The sequence below is a fragment of the Mauremys reevesii genome, linkage group 15 (assembly GCF_016161935.1).
Source record: "Mauremys reevesii isolate NIE-2019 linkage group 15, ASM1616193v1, whole genome shotgun sequence".
Taxonomy (NCBI): domain Eukaryota; kingdom Metazoa; phylum Chordata; order Testudines; family Geoemydidae; genus Mauremys; species Mauremys reevesii.
In genome coordinates this window covers 29,820,641-29,834,461 of record NC_052637.1, presented here as the reverse complement: position 1 = coordinate 29,834,461, position 13,821 = coordinate 29,820,641, and the positions used below count along the sequence as shown (strand labels likewise).

Here is a 13,821-nt window from a genome sequence, read left to right as displayed (position 1 = left end):
TGACTTGCCGTGGGCCACCCAGAGAGTCTGTGGCAGGGCCAGGACTCGAACTCAGAGATCCCAATATCTAGTCCTCTCTTCTAAGCACTAGACTGACTGCATCCAACGCATACTTGTGTTTCGGCATGCCCTCGAGTGCCCACAAGTAGGCATCCTGCTGAGACACCCAAGCTTAAAAGCTGAGCCTACAGCATTCACTGGATTGTTAGCTTTTGCCAACTCGGCAAGTTTCAATAAAGTCAAACAAAATGAGACCAGTGATCTCACTTTGCGGGGTAGGTTTTTATGTTAAGCGAGAGAGCAGTTAATAACCTGACGTACCCTGCTGGCTGGACTTAACTTGCTCCTTCTGGCTGCTTTTCAGGGAGTTCTGAACTGTCGCTCTCTTCTGCTTCACTGTGTTCAGTTCACCTTCCAGCCTACAAGCGAAAGAAGGGAGCATCACTCCCAGCACAGGAGCCAATAGGAATAGAAACTAGCCTGCATAAACCCTGCTTCCACGCCTGCCTGGGAGTTCCTGAACCAGAGATGGGCCTCACCCAAGCACAGTGCAGTTACTCGTTCCAGGGAAGGTGTCGCTTAATTACCGTCGAGCAGGTTTAACTGGAAGTCTAACTGCTCCTAGCGCTGACACTGTTACTCCCCTTACATCTGGAAATGGCAAATTGTTCTTACAAATCAGAGTTGCGCCTTCGGGGAGACGTGGGAATGGGCGCAAAAACCAGGGATTGTTGAAAAGTGACTTTGCAAAAAGCAATTTGCCGGGACTTTTGAAGGCCCTGGACTAATTCCTGTTACTAAACACTGTTCTCAAGCACTGTCATCCCTAGTCTTGTGTGGATGGCCTCAAAGGGGTACCCTTCAGAGCAGTAATGACTGCTCTGCAAGCCTCGTCCGAGGACCAGGCTACTGGAAAGCAATGCAAATGACTGACTGGTTTACAGGTCTGGGGCATAGGAAGGGTAGTAAATGTCCCTGAAGGTATAGGTAAAACAAGTTGCTAGAGGTTCCTCTGCAGGGGAAATACATCTTACAGGGCACTGGGGGCAGTCATTGTGCGGCGTTATCAAGATACATGATGCAAGACAATGTGTTGCAAAATTTAAAAAAATCAAACATTTTTTACTGCATGTGAAATTCACAAGCACCAAGGAGGGACAGGAATTATTTCAGTTGGTTCTAGTGGTAGGTAATGAGGAGGAATGAAATAAAGGCTGTGGGTACCATTTTCAAAAGTGCCTAAATCTCTTGGGTATTGTCTAAACTCACAAGTTGCACTGACTTAATGAAATCTGTTTAGAAAGATTTAGAAACTGAGTTAGTTAAATCAGTGCAGTCCCCTTACGTGAGCCCTCTTACGTTGCCTTAAGAGTGTTGATTTAGCTTCATATTGGCTTTGTTTAAGAGGGTAAGGAATTAACTTAAGCTTAAACAATACAAGGCACTCTTACACTGATTTCGAAACGTCCACACAAAGGAGCAGTGAGGATTTAACTACATCAGATTCTAAGTCGATTTAGTCACATTGGTGCAGCTTGTGTGTTGAGAGAAGATGCAAGACAGAGAAATTTAAGGCTGAATGTCATGAAAACTTCTTGACAGTGAGGTTTGTGGACTGTGGAATACCTGCCTCAAGGGGAGTGGTAGAAACCTCGTTGCTTGGGGCATTTAAAACTGGACAAAGCGCTAGAACAACGTATAATAGGGAACAATCTTGCAATGACAGGGAGAAAAAGCAGGCGGCCTAGAGTTTCTTTTCCATGTCTTTGCTGAAGCACAGTAAAGTTAACTCCCGAGCTAAATGAATACATATAAAGACTGGAGCGAGGGTGTATTCAAACTGCTCTCTGGTTCACACTCCACTGCATGCTCACTTGGTAGCTCTGCCGATGGCCTCTGGGTCTGGAGGAGGTATGAAGAAGCAAGCAGCAGGAGCTGTCTTTGTCACCTCAGTGCTGCTCCGCACCACCCAGTTCTCCGGGTTGCTGTTGTCTTTCAGAGTGTACTTCTCACCCTGGCTGAGCTGCACCTGGAAGGAACAGCGAAAGGATTCGAGTCCCTAGCTCTGACTCCCGAGCTGCATTTTCAGGGCTCCTGGGTAACAGAGGAGACTTTCCGAAGTCTCCTAACGAGACCAAACATGTTGCATTCATCAGGGATTTGTGGTCTGACTGTCCTCAAGATGCTCCTGTCTCATCTAGAAAACTGAGCTGCCCCACATTATCCTCTGGGAGACCAGTGTGGTTAGTTGGTATGGAGACATAAATCAGCATATAAACACGTCCATGGCAGAGCAGACACCTGGGCACTGAGGTATGCATTCCTCACTGGAAATGCATCAGCAGGTGGGCCTATGTTTCCTGCCAGGTAGGAGTGTGTTCAGGTTAGCAATTGGCTCATGATCCTCTGAATAGGCTCCCTACATTCAAAAAAGGATCATCAACTCTAGGGCAATGAAGGGGAGCAGCAAACGAAGCCAACCCATGGCACAAGGAAGACAAAAGTTGCCAGCGTTGTCAATAAGCATTTCTCAATTGCTTTGATGGACCTGAGAAAATGGGGATGTTTGGTTTTAAACTACAGGCCATTTTCTCCAATGAAGACAAACCAAGGGGAATGGTTCCTAGTGCCACAGTGTGGGGCGCATTGGAAATTCAAAAGCAGACGACCCTGGGAATGTGTCCCAAAGAGGAAACCACTACCACCACTCTCCAAAGGGCAAGAACGTTCCCTTACGTCACCAGAGGCCCAGTCACAGAGGGTGTCCAGGGCAAGTGGCTGGGAGGGGCAGGTTCTGCGCAGTTTCAGAGGGCTGATATCCGGGCTCTTCCTCTTCAGCTCAGCGATGCTTTTTTCGGCTTGTTTCACGGTCTTCTCCTCACTCTACATAAAGAGAAGAGGCAGAGATTCCTACCAGGCCGGCACGTGGGTGAATAATGCAGCTAAGAGACAGCCTGGCATCAAGAGTCTCGTGTTTTGGACCTAGAGGTGGGGGGTACTTTGGGGTTATTCGTTTGTAGAGCAGGAAGCCTGTGGGGAGAGAGCTGCACCAGAACAGATTCAGAAGCATGACAAGAGCTTCCACCTATTCACCAAACCCATTTCTCTTTTGCTCCCTTCTTTGTTTTTCTCCTCTACTCTATTTCCTGCTCTCCTCCAGCTCAGGCCAGTTCTATGCTTACAAGGGTGGCCTGGCCAAATTGCAGTGTGGGTGATTGTATCCTGCCTCCTGAAATCTCCCTTTGGGGAATGGGCTGAAGAAATTACTCTTCTGAAAACGGGTGCAGAATGGCTGCCACATTCAACCTAGAAACAGCTGCATTTCCGTAGCAGGAGCAATCCTGTGTACACACACTGCAAAGAGCCCTGGATGGTGTGGGGTTAGGGTGACCAGATGTCCCGATTTTATAGGGACAGTCCTGATATTTGGGGCTTTTTTTTAAAATATAGGCGCCTATTACTCCTCACCCCCTGTCCTGATTTTTTACACTTGCTATCTGGTCACCCTATGGGTGGTGAAAGGCACTATACACACGTAACAATGTTATGATTAATAATTTGTCCCTTTTCTTCTCTCTCCCTCCCATTTTTTCCTCTCCATTCTCTCTCAGCCTCTTGTTTTCAAACTTTCTCTTCTCACATACATTCTGCTCTGCAATGTACAAGGGGGTTATGCGTAGAGCTGGCCAGAAAAGAAGAATTCCATTTTGCAATAACTTTTGAGGTTTCAGAATTTGTTTTTATTCTGCATTGGAAGAAACCTGAGACCTTAGGAAAGTGACCCATAAATAGCCGGGTGGCGAGGGCACTCACTGGGTATGCGAGAGTCCCGAGTTCAAGTCCCTGCACTGTTTTATTCAGGACTTGAACGTGGGCGAGTGCTCAATAACTGACCACTGGGTTATTGGCTATTCAGGGGCTGTTGTGCTTGCTCTCTGGTTCTGACCAGAAAGTCCAGCCTGGATCTGAGAAACCTTCCCGAGGAACATTTCATTTAAATTGGTGTTTTCATGAAAAGTTTCAGGTTTGACAAACTGGCATTTTCTGATGAGGAAAAAAAAAAAAAAGGTGTGTCCAAAAAATCAGCTCTAGTTATGAGGGCTTCTCTCATCCCCCCACGGCAGCCCATTGTTCAGAAACAGGCCCATCTTCCCCCACCCTTATCCAACTGAACAGTGTCACGTGGGATGGAAGGGATAGCAGAAGACAGGGCTGCTCACTGCCAGCTGGACAAGAGTGACCCAAGGCAGGCAGGGCATGTTCAGTGAGCCCTCCATGGCCCTTCCTGTTAATGCACAGAGTCTCCTAAAGGCACTTTCACCCCTTTTCCTCATCCTCTGATAGGGATTCTGGTGCTTTCCTCCTATGGGGAGTCTCTCTACAAACTACCTGCTGTCACAACCCCTCCACAGGGACCGCTTCCCAATAGGTCAGCCAGGGCGCTCTCTAGCACCCTAATGGCTTTGGTTCAGGGGCTGCATGAGGGTGACTGAGGGCAGAACATTGCCCCAGGTATTTAATTCATTAATATACAGCCCAGGATAATCCTTTTTTTGGAGGGTGGGGAGCTTTGCTCACAATTTATACTTGGCAATCCTCATTTGATGGTAATCCTAGAAAGGTGTCATAGGGTCCAGTCTGCGAGTGAAACACAAAACGCTGCTGGGCTGTATTAGCCCCTGAGAAGTCCTCACCTCCAGCTGGTGCAGTAAATCAGACACCACCCCGGGACTGTCTTTGTTGAACTTGCTGTATTTTGTATCCAGGTCCGAGTTCAGCTTCTTCAGTGTCTGGCTCACAGTGTCAGCATCCTCCTGGAACTGAAGACACAAGCCAAAGGATAGTCAGAAGATGCTGGGAGACCATGAAGGCTGAGCATCAGCACCTCTGTACTCATTAAGTAAGTCCTACGTTGATTCTCAAACCCGAGCCCAACCCATAACTCCGTTTAACTTAATCATGACAGCTAAATAACCCTGATCTGCTGACCTCGTCATCCCTGTTGAACATGCATCATCTACTGAGGGCTGCTACACCAGCCAGAGTGACCCTGACAGATAGTGTTGCACCAGGCACCATGTCATGAAGTTCCCTGCAAATCTGTGAATCTCTGGTGTGACCCTACAGGTGGCGCCAGGTCAGGTCAGGGCGTGCACCCCTTCCTGAATCAATGGAGAGTTTGAGAGCATTGAGTGCTGGGCAGTTTTTGTCCATTGTGGTGACATGGCTGAAGAGCCTGCACTGCCACTTTTGAACATCATGAGCGACTGCGAGATCATGATGACATTTCATACAAAGTCAAGCCACTTTATGCTCAGGCTTCAGCACTGACAGCACATATGGAATCCCTGTAGCCACTCCAGTTAACAATTCAAATTAATGACTTGTCCATTACTACCCTAACTCTAATCAACCTCTCCCTGATCACAGAAATATCAACCCTCCATATTACCCACCTTTGGTATAGTCTAATCAGCCACTTCCTTGTAATCCTAACTACCTGGCTCCATCAACAAAGCTTAAATCAACAGTGAAGACTCCTCTGCTTTCTGAAGCCAAACCTAAGCTGGGTACAGATCCTTCAGCAGATACTAGCAGAGCACAGGTGGGCGGGGTAACTAGGCACCTCTGTATTCACACCCTACACACCACTGCAATGATATTTGCACAAAATATGCCTTGTGAGGTATCTCTAAAAACTAACAACACATGGTCAATAAGAACAGGAGTACTTGTGGCACCTTAGAGACTAAACAAATTTATTTGAGCATAAACTTTCATGGGCTACAGCTCACTTCATTGGATGCATGTAGTGGGAAATACAGTAGGAAGATACACACACACACACACACACACACACACACACACACAGAACATGAAACAATGGGTGTTACCATACACATTCCAAGAGAGTGATCAGTTAAGGTGAGCTATTACCAGCAGGAGAGAAAAAGAACTGTTTGTAGTGGTAATGAAAATGGCCCATTTCCAGCAATTGACAAGGAGATGTAAGGAACTGTGTGTGTGTGTGTGGGGGGGGGGAGTGTGTATGGTAACACCCATTGTTTCATGTTCTCTGTGTGTGTATATATGTGTGTGTGTATATATATATATATATATGTTCTCTGTGTGTATATATCTCTTCCTACTGTATTTCCCACTACATGCATCCGATGAAGTGGGCTAAAACCCACGAAAGCTTATGCTCAAAAAATGTGTTAGTCTCTAAAGTGTCACAAGTACTCCTCCTCCTTTTTGTGGATACAGACTAACACGGCTGCTACTCTGAAACATGGTCAATAATATCATTGTGAAACGTACGTGCCGATGCTGCATGTGGAATTATGGCTACTCACTGATATTTTGCTTTTAAGGAGGTGACTAAAAGCTGTTTAAACCAGGCATGTCCGGGGCGGGGATTAGATAAGCTGGTTTTCTCAAGACAAAGGAAAGAGGCCAACACCTCAAACCAGGTGTGGCCAAATTCAATGGGCTATTCGTTTTTTATCAAAGGTTGCAGGAGGAGAACATTTACATTGTAAAATTGCAGCCGAAAGCATCACATTGGAACACACCAGGGGACACGTTAATCAAAATGGAATTCCCCCCCCCGCGAGACTGAATCAATTTGAGTCTTGAAACGAAGGCAGACTTTGAGCTATAAGGACAGACAAAAGATTTTGGATTATCCTTCACCTGAGGAGACGAGGTGCCGTGGACTCTGGGGATCCTGGCTAAAAAGCTAGCCAGCTATTACTGGAAAAAGAAGACTGGTGAATAAACTACCTTGAGCAAAGTCTGTATGTTATTAAGCTAGGTCTTTGCCTTAGAAAGCACATTTTTACCTATTGTTTGTTCCCTTTCTAGCTTTGCTCCTTAGACTTGGTATCACTGAAAGTAACCTATGACTTTTGTTTAATAAACTTGTTTTACATTTACTGCAGACCAGTTGAGTGCTGTGTTGGAAAGGAAGGGTGTATTGACCTCACTTGACTTAATAAACTGTAATGTGCTGACTCTTTAAAAGAGCAGCAAACTTAATATCTTCTGTGAGCGCACAGGGATAGGGGCTGTGCATTGCAGAGAAGTATCCCTGATGAGCTTGGGGGCTGGACTTCCCTGATTGTTGCCTGCTAGGCATAGGCGTCGACTCGAGGGGTGCTCTGGGGCTGGAGCGCCTAGAGGGGCAAAAAAAAAAGTGGGTGCTCAGCACCCACCAGCCACCCACTGATCAGCTGTTTGGAAGGTCTCGCTGATCAGCTCCTCCCCCACCCCCAGCACCTCCCACCCACTGCCGATCAGCTGTTCAGGAGCGGGCGGCAGGTGCTGGAGGGGGAAGGAGAGGAGCAGGGGTGGGAGAGAGGCCTCGGAGGAGGGGGTGGAGCGAGGGTGGGGCAGAACGGGGGTGGGACCTGGGGGCAGAGCAGGGGCAAGGCACCCCTGGGGAAAGCTGAAAGTCGGTGCCTGTGCTGCTAGGCGAGGTTTGGGCAGGGAGAGTTGGAGGAGTTGGCTGTTAAGCAGGCAGGCTGGCGTGGCAGGGAGCTGATCTCCAGCAAATCTCTCTTGCTGAGGCAGAGAGGTAACACAGTGGCTCACACCTCTGCGTAGCCCCAGCAGCGCATTCCAGTGGGATGTTGAACTTTGACCCAAACCAGATGGAAGCCAGGGCTCCCCATACTTTCCCATTGTCCAGCAGACTCACAGCATGACTTGGAGTCCAGGGCCAATGGGGGCTGAGCCTGCTTGCCCCCGGGGTGGAGTGTGATCCCCACCTGATGACAAATTTTGCACCCACCCTTGCAAAAAGTTCCCTGTGGCAAGTCATTGAGCCCTCTGCTGGACTCGTTTTACCTTCTTGTAGCTCTCCACGCTCTTCAGCTGACTCTCCTGGCAGATGCAGAGGTTGAGGAAATTCTGCCACTCGTTCCTCAAGGCTTCCTGGTGAGCCTGCAGTGGGACAGAAGCAGTTTTAACATGTGTCCTTCTAGTCCTAACTCCCCCAACTCTTGTGTTTCCTCTCTGCATCTCCTCAAGTCCCAGAGATCACAGCAGCAGCTAGCAACTGCTGCTGAGCCCTGAGAGAGACGACAGGCAAAGAACATTCAGAGCCGTAGCATGATCCTGCAAGAGACAGTGAACATTCACCTTACATTTTTAGGCCCCCGTTTCTAAAAGGGTCTCAACTCCGACTCCAGTATTGTGGGTGCAGATTTGCACTCATATTTAATTGCAGGTGCATAACCGTACTTGCAGCACTGAGGTCATCTCTGAAAAAATACAGCCCTTCAAATGAGCGTGATCTCTAGTGCTCGAGGGCATTGCTTCTCTCAGGACTGGCTGAAGGCTGAGAGCATCGTATTTATATGATTCCCAAGGGGATGCAAGCAGTCTGTATTGCGCTCAGATTCCCATTGGTTTGGAACAGTCTGTCAATACTCTCAGCCCTGGAGGAGATGCTGTGATGCAAGTGCTGAATGATGCACACGGAGGGAGGAAAAGGGATTTCCATGAGGGGAAGATGGCAGCTCTAACAGAAGAGTGAGAGGTCAAGAGGACCTTGTGACCCCACTTCAACCAGCCTAGCAACTCTTGTTTCCCTGATCCATGGAGCAGGGAAAGGACTTCCTCTTCTCTTGTGGCCTTGATTGGGTTCAGATGGGGGAGGCTGAAACCCAGATTCGGTTACCTGGTATCCACACCATAGAAAATAAGGCCTTTTTCACCTTTTCAAGAGGGACTTGTTTTTTACAGACTCTCTCTCCTATGCTGAAAAACTCAACCCTTAGACTGCTGCAGATCCAGCTTTTATAAAGAGAGTCTTCCAGAGTCGGCCAGGACTGCGTTCTCAGTCGCACAGCCACAGGAAAAACCTGCTCCATAAAACACAAACCCAACCCCCAGACCATACCAGACTGGTGCAACAGGTCTGGTCCCTTCCCTTGCTCTGGAAGGGAGCAGCTGCTGAGACGGCATTCACGATTGAGGGCTGAGTATCCCCGATTTAGCCTTTTAAGCAGATTGACTTTCTGCGGGACTTGATCTTTCAGAGTGCTGGAAAACGTAGGGCCCAATGCAGCCAGGAAAATGTTTGGGCCCCCAAATCAGCAATGGTGGTGCAGCAGGTGTGAGCTGGTCAGAGAGCATGTGTGTGTGGAAGTGGCACTGACGGGTGACTTGCACTGACTTGTTATTCAGTGGGAGTGCGATACTGGTGTAACTGACATGCTGAGGAGACAGACAGACGATGTGTAGCAGGTAGAGTGACAGACAGAAGGGGCAGATGATAAAGCAGCTCCTCACATGATTTAACTCATGCTAACAAGGCTAAAATCAGCCCTGGTGTAAGCAGGTGCAGCTCCCTTTGACTTCAAGGCAAGTTAAATCAACTTGGTACCCTGTAGGGATCAAATTCAGACCCTTGTGTAAACAAGGGTAACTCCCACTGAAAACAATGGGGGCTGAGCCTGCTTACCCCGGGGGCGAATTTGATCCTCACCAGCTGACAAGCTGGTGTAAGTTACACTCACTTTGCACACAGGTTAGTTCCCTTCTTCAAGTGCTCACTTGAAAGGGCCACAACAAGCAGGAATCTGATCTAGGGTCTGTCTATACAGCCTCCCTGAGCCAGCCTGAGTTCAGCTAGCGTGAGTAACAATAGCAGGGAAGTATCAGCGGGGAGCCGTGTTAGTCTGGATCTGTAAAAAGCAACAAAGAGTCCTGTGGCACCTCATAGACTAACCTTAGTCTATGAGGTGCTACAGGACTCTTTGTTGCTAATAGCAGTGAAGACAGCACAGCGTGGGCTTCAGAGCAGGCTAGCAAGAAATGAATGGGCAGCAGGTTTAAAACAAATAAAAGGAGGTTCTTCACACAGCGCACAGTCAACTTGTGGAACTCCTTGCCTGAGGAGGTTGTGAAGGCTAGGACTATAACAGCGTTTAAAAGAGAACTGGATAAATTCATGGAGGTTAAGTCCATTAATGGCTATTAGCCAGGATGAGTAAGGAATGGTATCCCTAGCCTCTGTTTGTCAGAGGGTGGAGATAGATGGCAGGAGAGAGATCACTTGATCATTGCCTGTTAGGTTCACTCCCTCTGGGGCACTTGGCATTGGCCCGAAGAAGTGAGCTGTAGCTCACGAAAGCTCATGCTAAAATAAATTTGTTAGTTTTTAAGGTGCCACAAGTACTCCTGGTCTTTTTGCGGATACAGACTAACACGGCTGCTACTCTGAAACCTGTCTGTAGACAGGATACTGGGCTGGATGGACCTTTGGTCTGACCCAGTATGGCCGTTCTTATGTACCCAGACTCTGCTGGGTTTATACTACCCAGGCTGAAGCTGCACTAGCTGGATTCAGACTAGCTCAGACTGGCTAGCCTGTGCACAGCTTTTGTTGTGTAGACAGACCTTTGCCTGGGGCAGGGAAAACATACTCTGCAAAATCAGCTCTTCCTTCAGTGGGGCTTGTATCAAAGGGACTCTCTCTGAACTACCTAGCTCCTTGGTGCATGACTTTGGAGCCAGTGTCCTGGAGGCCAGCTTGGTATGGCAGGGTGGGGGAAGGAAAGCAGGCTCCAACCTGGGTCCCCTACCTGTATGGGCTCCACCGCTGGGTGCTTCAGTTCAATCATCCTGTCTCCGTCATCCTGGAGCCGGTTCACATACTCCTCCTGGTTAAGCAACTCATTAGCCTTGAAGTTCTGCAGGAGAAGCGAAGGGATTTAAATGCATGGGTCACAGTCAGGCTGCCTGAGTCAGCGTGGCAGAGAAATGGTAGCCAGGGTACGAAATAGCGGTCACCTGGCTCATATGAAAGCACAAGCATGCAGGGGAAAGAGAAGGACAAGCGATGTGTAAAAGCCGGCAGGAGGCTGGAGACAGCCACGCATGGGGCTAGCTGAGACGAAGCAGAGGCATGTTTGTCCTAAGTACATTTTCATTCCCAGGTTCTCTGTAACGTGATGTTGCTTTTGGGTTAGTAGCTAATTAGCTGGCTAGCTGTACCAGGAGGGGAGAGGTCAATAGAGAGAGTCCTCCTCCAACCTGAAATGAGGAGGATTTTGCTAAACAATAGAGACACCCTGTCTCCCAGAGGCAGAGAGGCCTGCAGAGCATTTACCTCGTACTCCCGGCGCACGCCCGGCGGGTCAGCCATTTGGTCGCTCCAGTCCTGCTTCAGGATTTTGTTCTGCTGGTCCTTGAGGTAACCCAGCTCCTTGGTGCAGCCTTGCAGGTGGTTGTACAGACTGCCCAGGCTCTGCCCTCGCCAGATGGAGGCTTTCTGCCAATTCATATCAAAGAGAGGAGGCGTCAGCATCTGGACTGAGAAGGGTCCAGTCCCCTCCCCCCTTGGTTATTGTTCATCTGTTAACAGATCCCCAGAGGCCTTTTCAAACAGCTGCCCCTCACCGGTTCTTATCTGATGTAATTTTCATTCCCTCTTCCCTCATTCTTCTCAAACAGGATGTTTTTGTCAAACCAGAATCTGAAGCCAGGTTGATGCTTCAGGGGAGGCTGAGAAATGTTCCCACCCTGGGGTATATTTGCCCTGTTTGTCCTTCCTTGGTTTTACCTAGGGAGGAGAGTTGCAAATTCCTCTCCCCCAGCTGCTTATTCCCCATTTGGGCTCCTAATCAGAGACAGGCTTATGCTGCAAAATTTGGATCTGGATTTTGAACACTCCAAGGTCTAGGGGTGTTTGGATCCGGGGGTTTGGTCCTCCAGATTCCCAAACCATGCCCAGAATCCCCTGCTGTGGCAATTTAATCCTCTCCAGAGAAATGGATTGTGGGGTCTCAAACAAGACAACGGGCTTGATTCTCCTCACGTGCACTGGCCTAGTGCTTCTGAATCCAGAGAGAGGAGAAAATCAGGCCCTGTGATGTTAAGAAGCTACACAAAGTGGCTTCTGCCCCCAGGCTCTGCTGCATTCCCTCCCTGCCCATGGGACCCATGGGAAATGGGTCACCGACACGGCACTGACCCACCCACCATTTGGAATATCCAGAGAACCAGCCCAAGCCGATTCCCCGAACGCTGACACAAGGCAACACATCTTGCAAGGCACATCACGCTGAGCAAGACCCTTACCAGCAAGTCCTTGTACTGGCTCTTTAAATCCGCTGCATTCTGCGGTGTTATCCAGCCCCCGTCAAAGGAAGAGGGAAAACAGTGCAGTCAGTAAACGTGCGGGTTGGATAAACGTTTGCACATGCATTTGCAAACTGCTCAAGAACCGTCCCAGAGCCATTGTGCAGAGTACACAGACTGGCTTCCAGCCGAGGCAGCTTTCTTGCTGCCTCCGCCAAATGAAAACCTCCTTCTGGCTCTCCTGGTAGAGCTGTTCCAGGCCTAGTCTCGGCTGCGTTATCTGCTGTTCAGGACAAATGGAGCAAACCCAGATGCTACATGGATCATGCCACTGTCTGGGTCAATCGGCTTCAGTGGTTAGCTACTGGTTAGCAGACGCTGACCATCAGCACTTCTACTGCACTTTATAGGCCTTAATTAAACCTTGTCTCAGCAGGGTGCTGTTATTCATACTTCGCTAATGGGGAAGCTCAGCTGAGGCGTGAAGTGATTTGCCCGAAGTCACACAGACAGGCATTTCTGGCTCCCAGGCCTGTGTTCAAAACAACAGACCGCACCCCTCTCTCACAAAATATCCTGCACACAGTTACCAGGACCCATTGCTTCCATAGGAATCTCTGGTAATGGAGAGGTGTTCTCTCTCAACCAGGGGTGCCTAGTCATGGGCTCAGAAGAGACAACAGAGGCCAAAACGTTGACTGGAGAGAGGCTTGAACTTCTGACGGCCAACAATAAACAAAGCTTCAAAAAAATATTCAACACATGGTGTCCACTTGACAATTCAAATATTCTGGTGCAATATTTTAGTGCGACCCACTCCAGGTTCCAGGCAAGGATTTTGAACCAGACCTGGCTGCAAAGAATCCACCCCAGGTTTTGCACTGGGCCCAGCAGGACTGTGGGACCGTAGTCAGTGCCATATACTAACTCGTGCAGTAAAGACGTGATCAGTAGCCCTGTGCGCGGCCGTGAATGCAAGAATGAAGCCTTGTTAGCACGGTACGGAATGGAGCTGACAATGACAATGGAGACGGCGGACTCCTGGGATTCCCACCAGGACTGGGCGTAGGGCTCCCAGGGTCATGAGTGGAGATGGGGGAGGAGATGGAGAGAAGGTACCTTACCGGGCTGTGGAGGTTCTTGATCTGGAGGCCGTAGGCTTCTATCTCTTTCTGGAGGATGTTGTGCTCTGCTATTTGCTTCTCCAGCTCTGGCACGGTGGGGCCATATGGTCCCGCGCTGACTTGCTTCTACATGCAAACGAGCTGTGTGGTGAGCATGTTTTCTCCTCTAGGGGACAGACCACACCCCGTCCCAATTTCCTACCGCCCGAGGCTAGTGCAAAAGGTTCTGTTGGGAACTTTCCACTGCAGTGTGGTGCTGGGAATAGGAAACTGGCCAGTACCCTCACTCCTCCCTTCAAATGGGAGGAGAACATAGGGCCAATTTCTAAGCAGGTTTGGTTCCTTTTATCCCTTTCAGCTATTTGTCCACATGCACAGAGGGCAAAGAGAAGATATTCTGCCCCGTTGCCCAACAGTGGGTGGGTCAACACAGCAGTTAAAAACCCACAGCTGGCCTGTGCCAGCTGGCTCTGGCTCGCGGGGCTTGGGCTAAGGGGCTGTTCCGCTGCAGCGTAGCTCTGGCTCAGGCTGGAGCCTGCGAGGTGGGAGGGTCCCCGAGCTCGGGCTGGAGCCCGGACCCCAGTGTCTACACCGCAGCTAAACA

At 49.2% G+C, this 13,821-nt stretch overlaps 1 protein-coding gene across 1 annotated transcript in view; it reads right to left on the bottom strand.

Moving 5' to 3' along the window:
- EVPL (envoplakin) overlaps positions 1 to 13,821 on the bottom strand; it is a 55,579-nt gene that overhangs the window by 15,015 nt on the left and 26,743 nt on the right. Inside the window, exons 6-14 of the mRNA XM_039501451.1 lie at positions 13,218 to 13,343; positions 12,094 to 12,132; positions 11,123 to 11,284; positions 10,596 to 10,703; positions 7,852 to 7,947; positions 4,695 to 4,820; positions 2,737 to 2,883; positions 1,875 to 2,029; positions 322 to 419 (exon numbers count right to left, since the gene is read on the bottom strand). Coding sequence (XP_039357385.1) covers positions 322 to 419; positions 1,875 to 2,029; positions 2,737 to 2,883; positions 4,695 to 4,820; positions 7,852 to 7,947; positions 10,596 to 10,703; positions 11,123 to 11,284; positions 12,094 to 12,132; positions 13,218 to 13,343 — 1,057 coding nt within the window. The remainder of the gene's footprint in view (positions 1 to 321; positions 420 to 1,874; positions 2,030 to 2,736; positions 2,884 to 4,694; positions 4,821 to 7,851; positions 7,948 to 10,595; positions 10,704 to 11,122; positions 11,285 to 12,093; positions 12,133 to 13,217; positions 13,344 to 13,821) is intronic.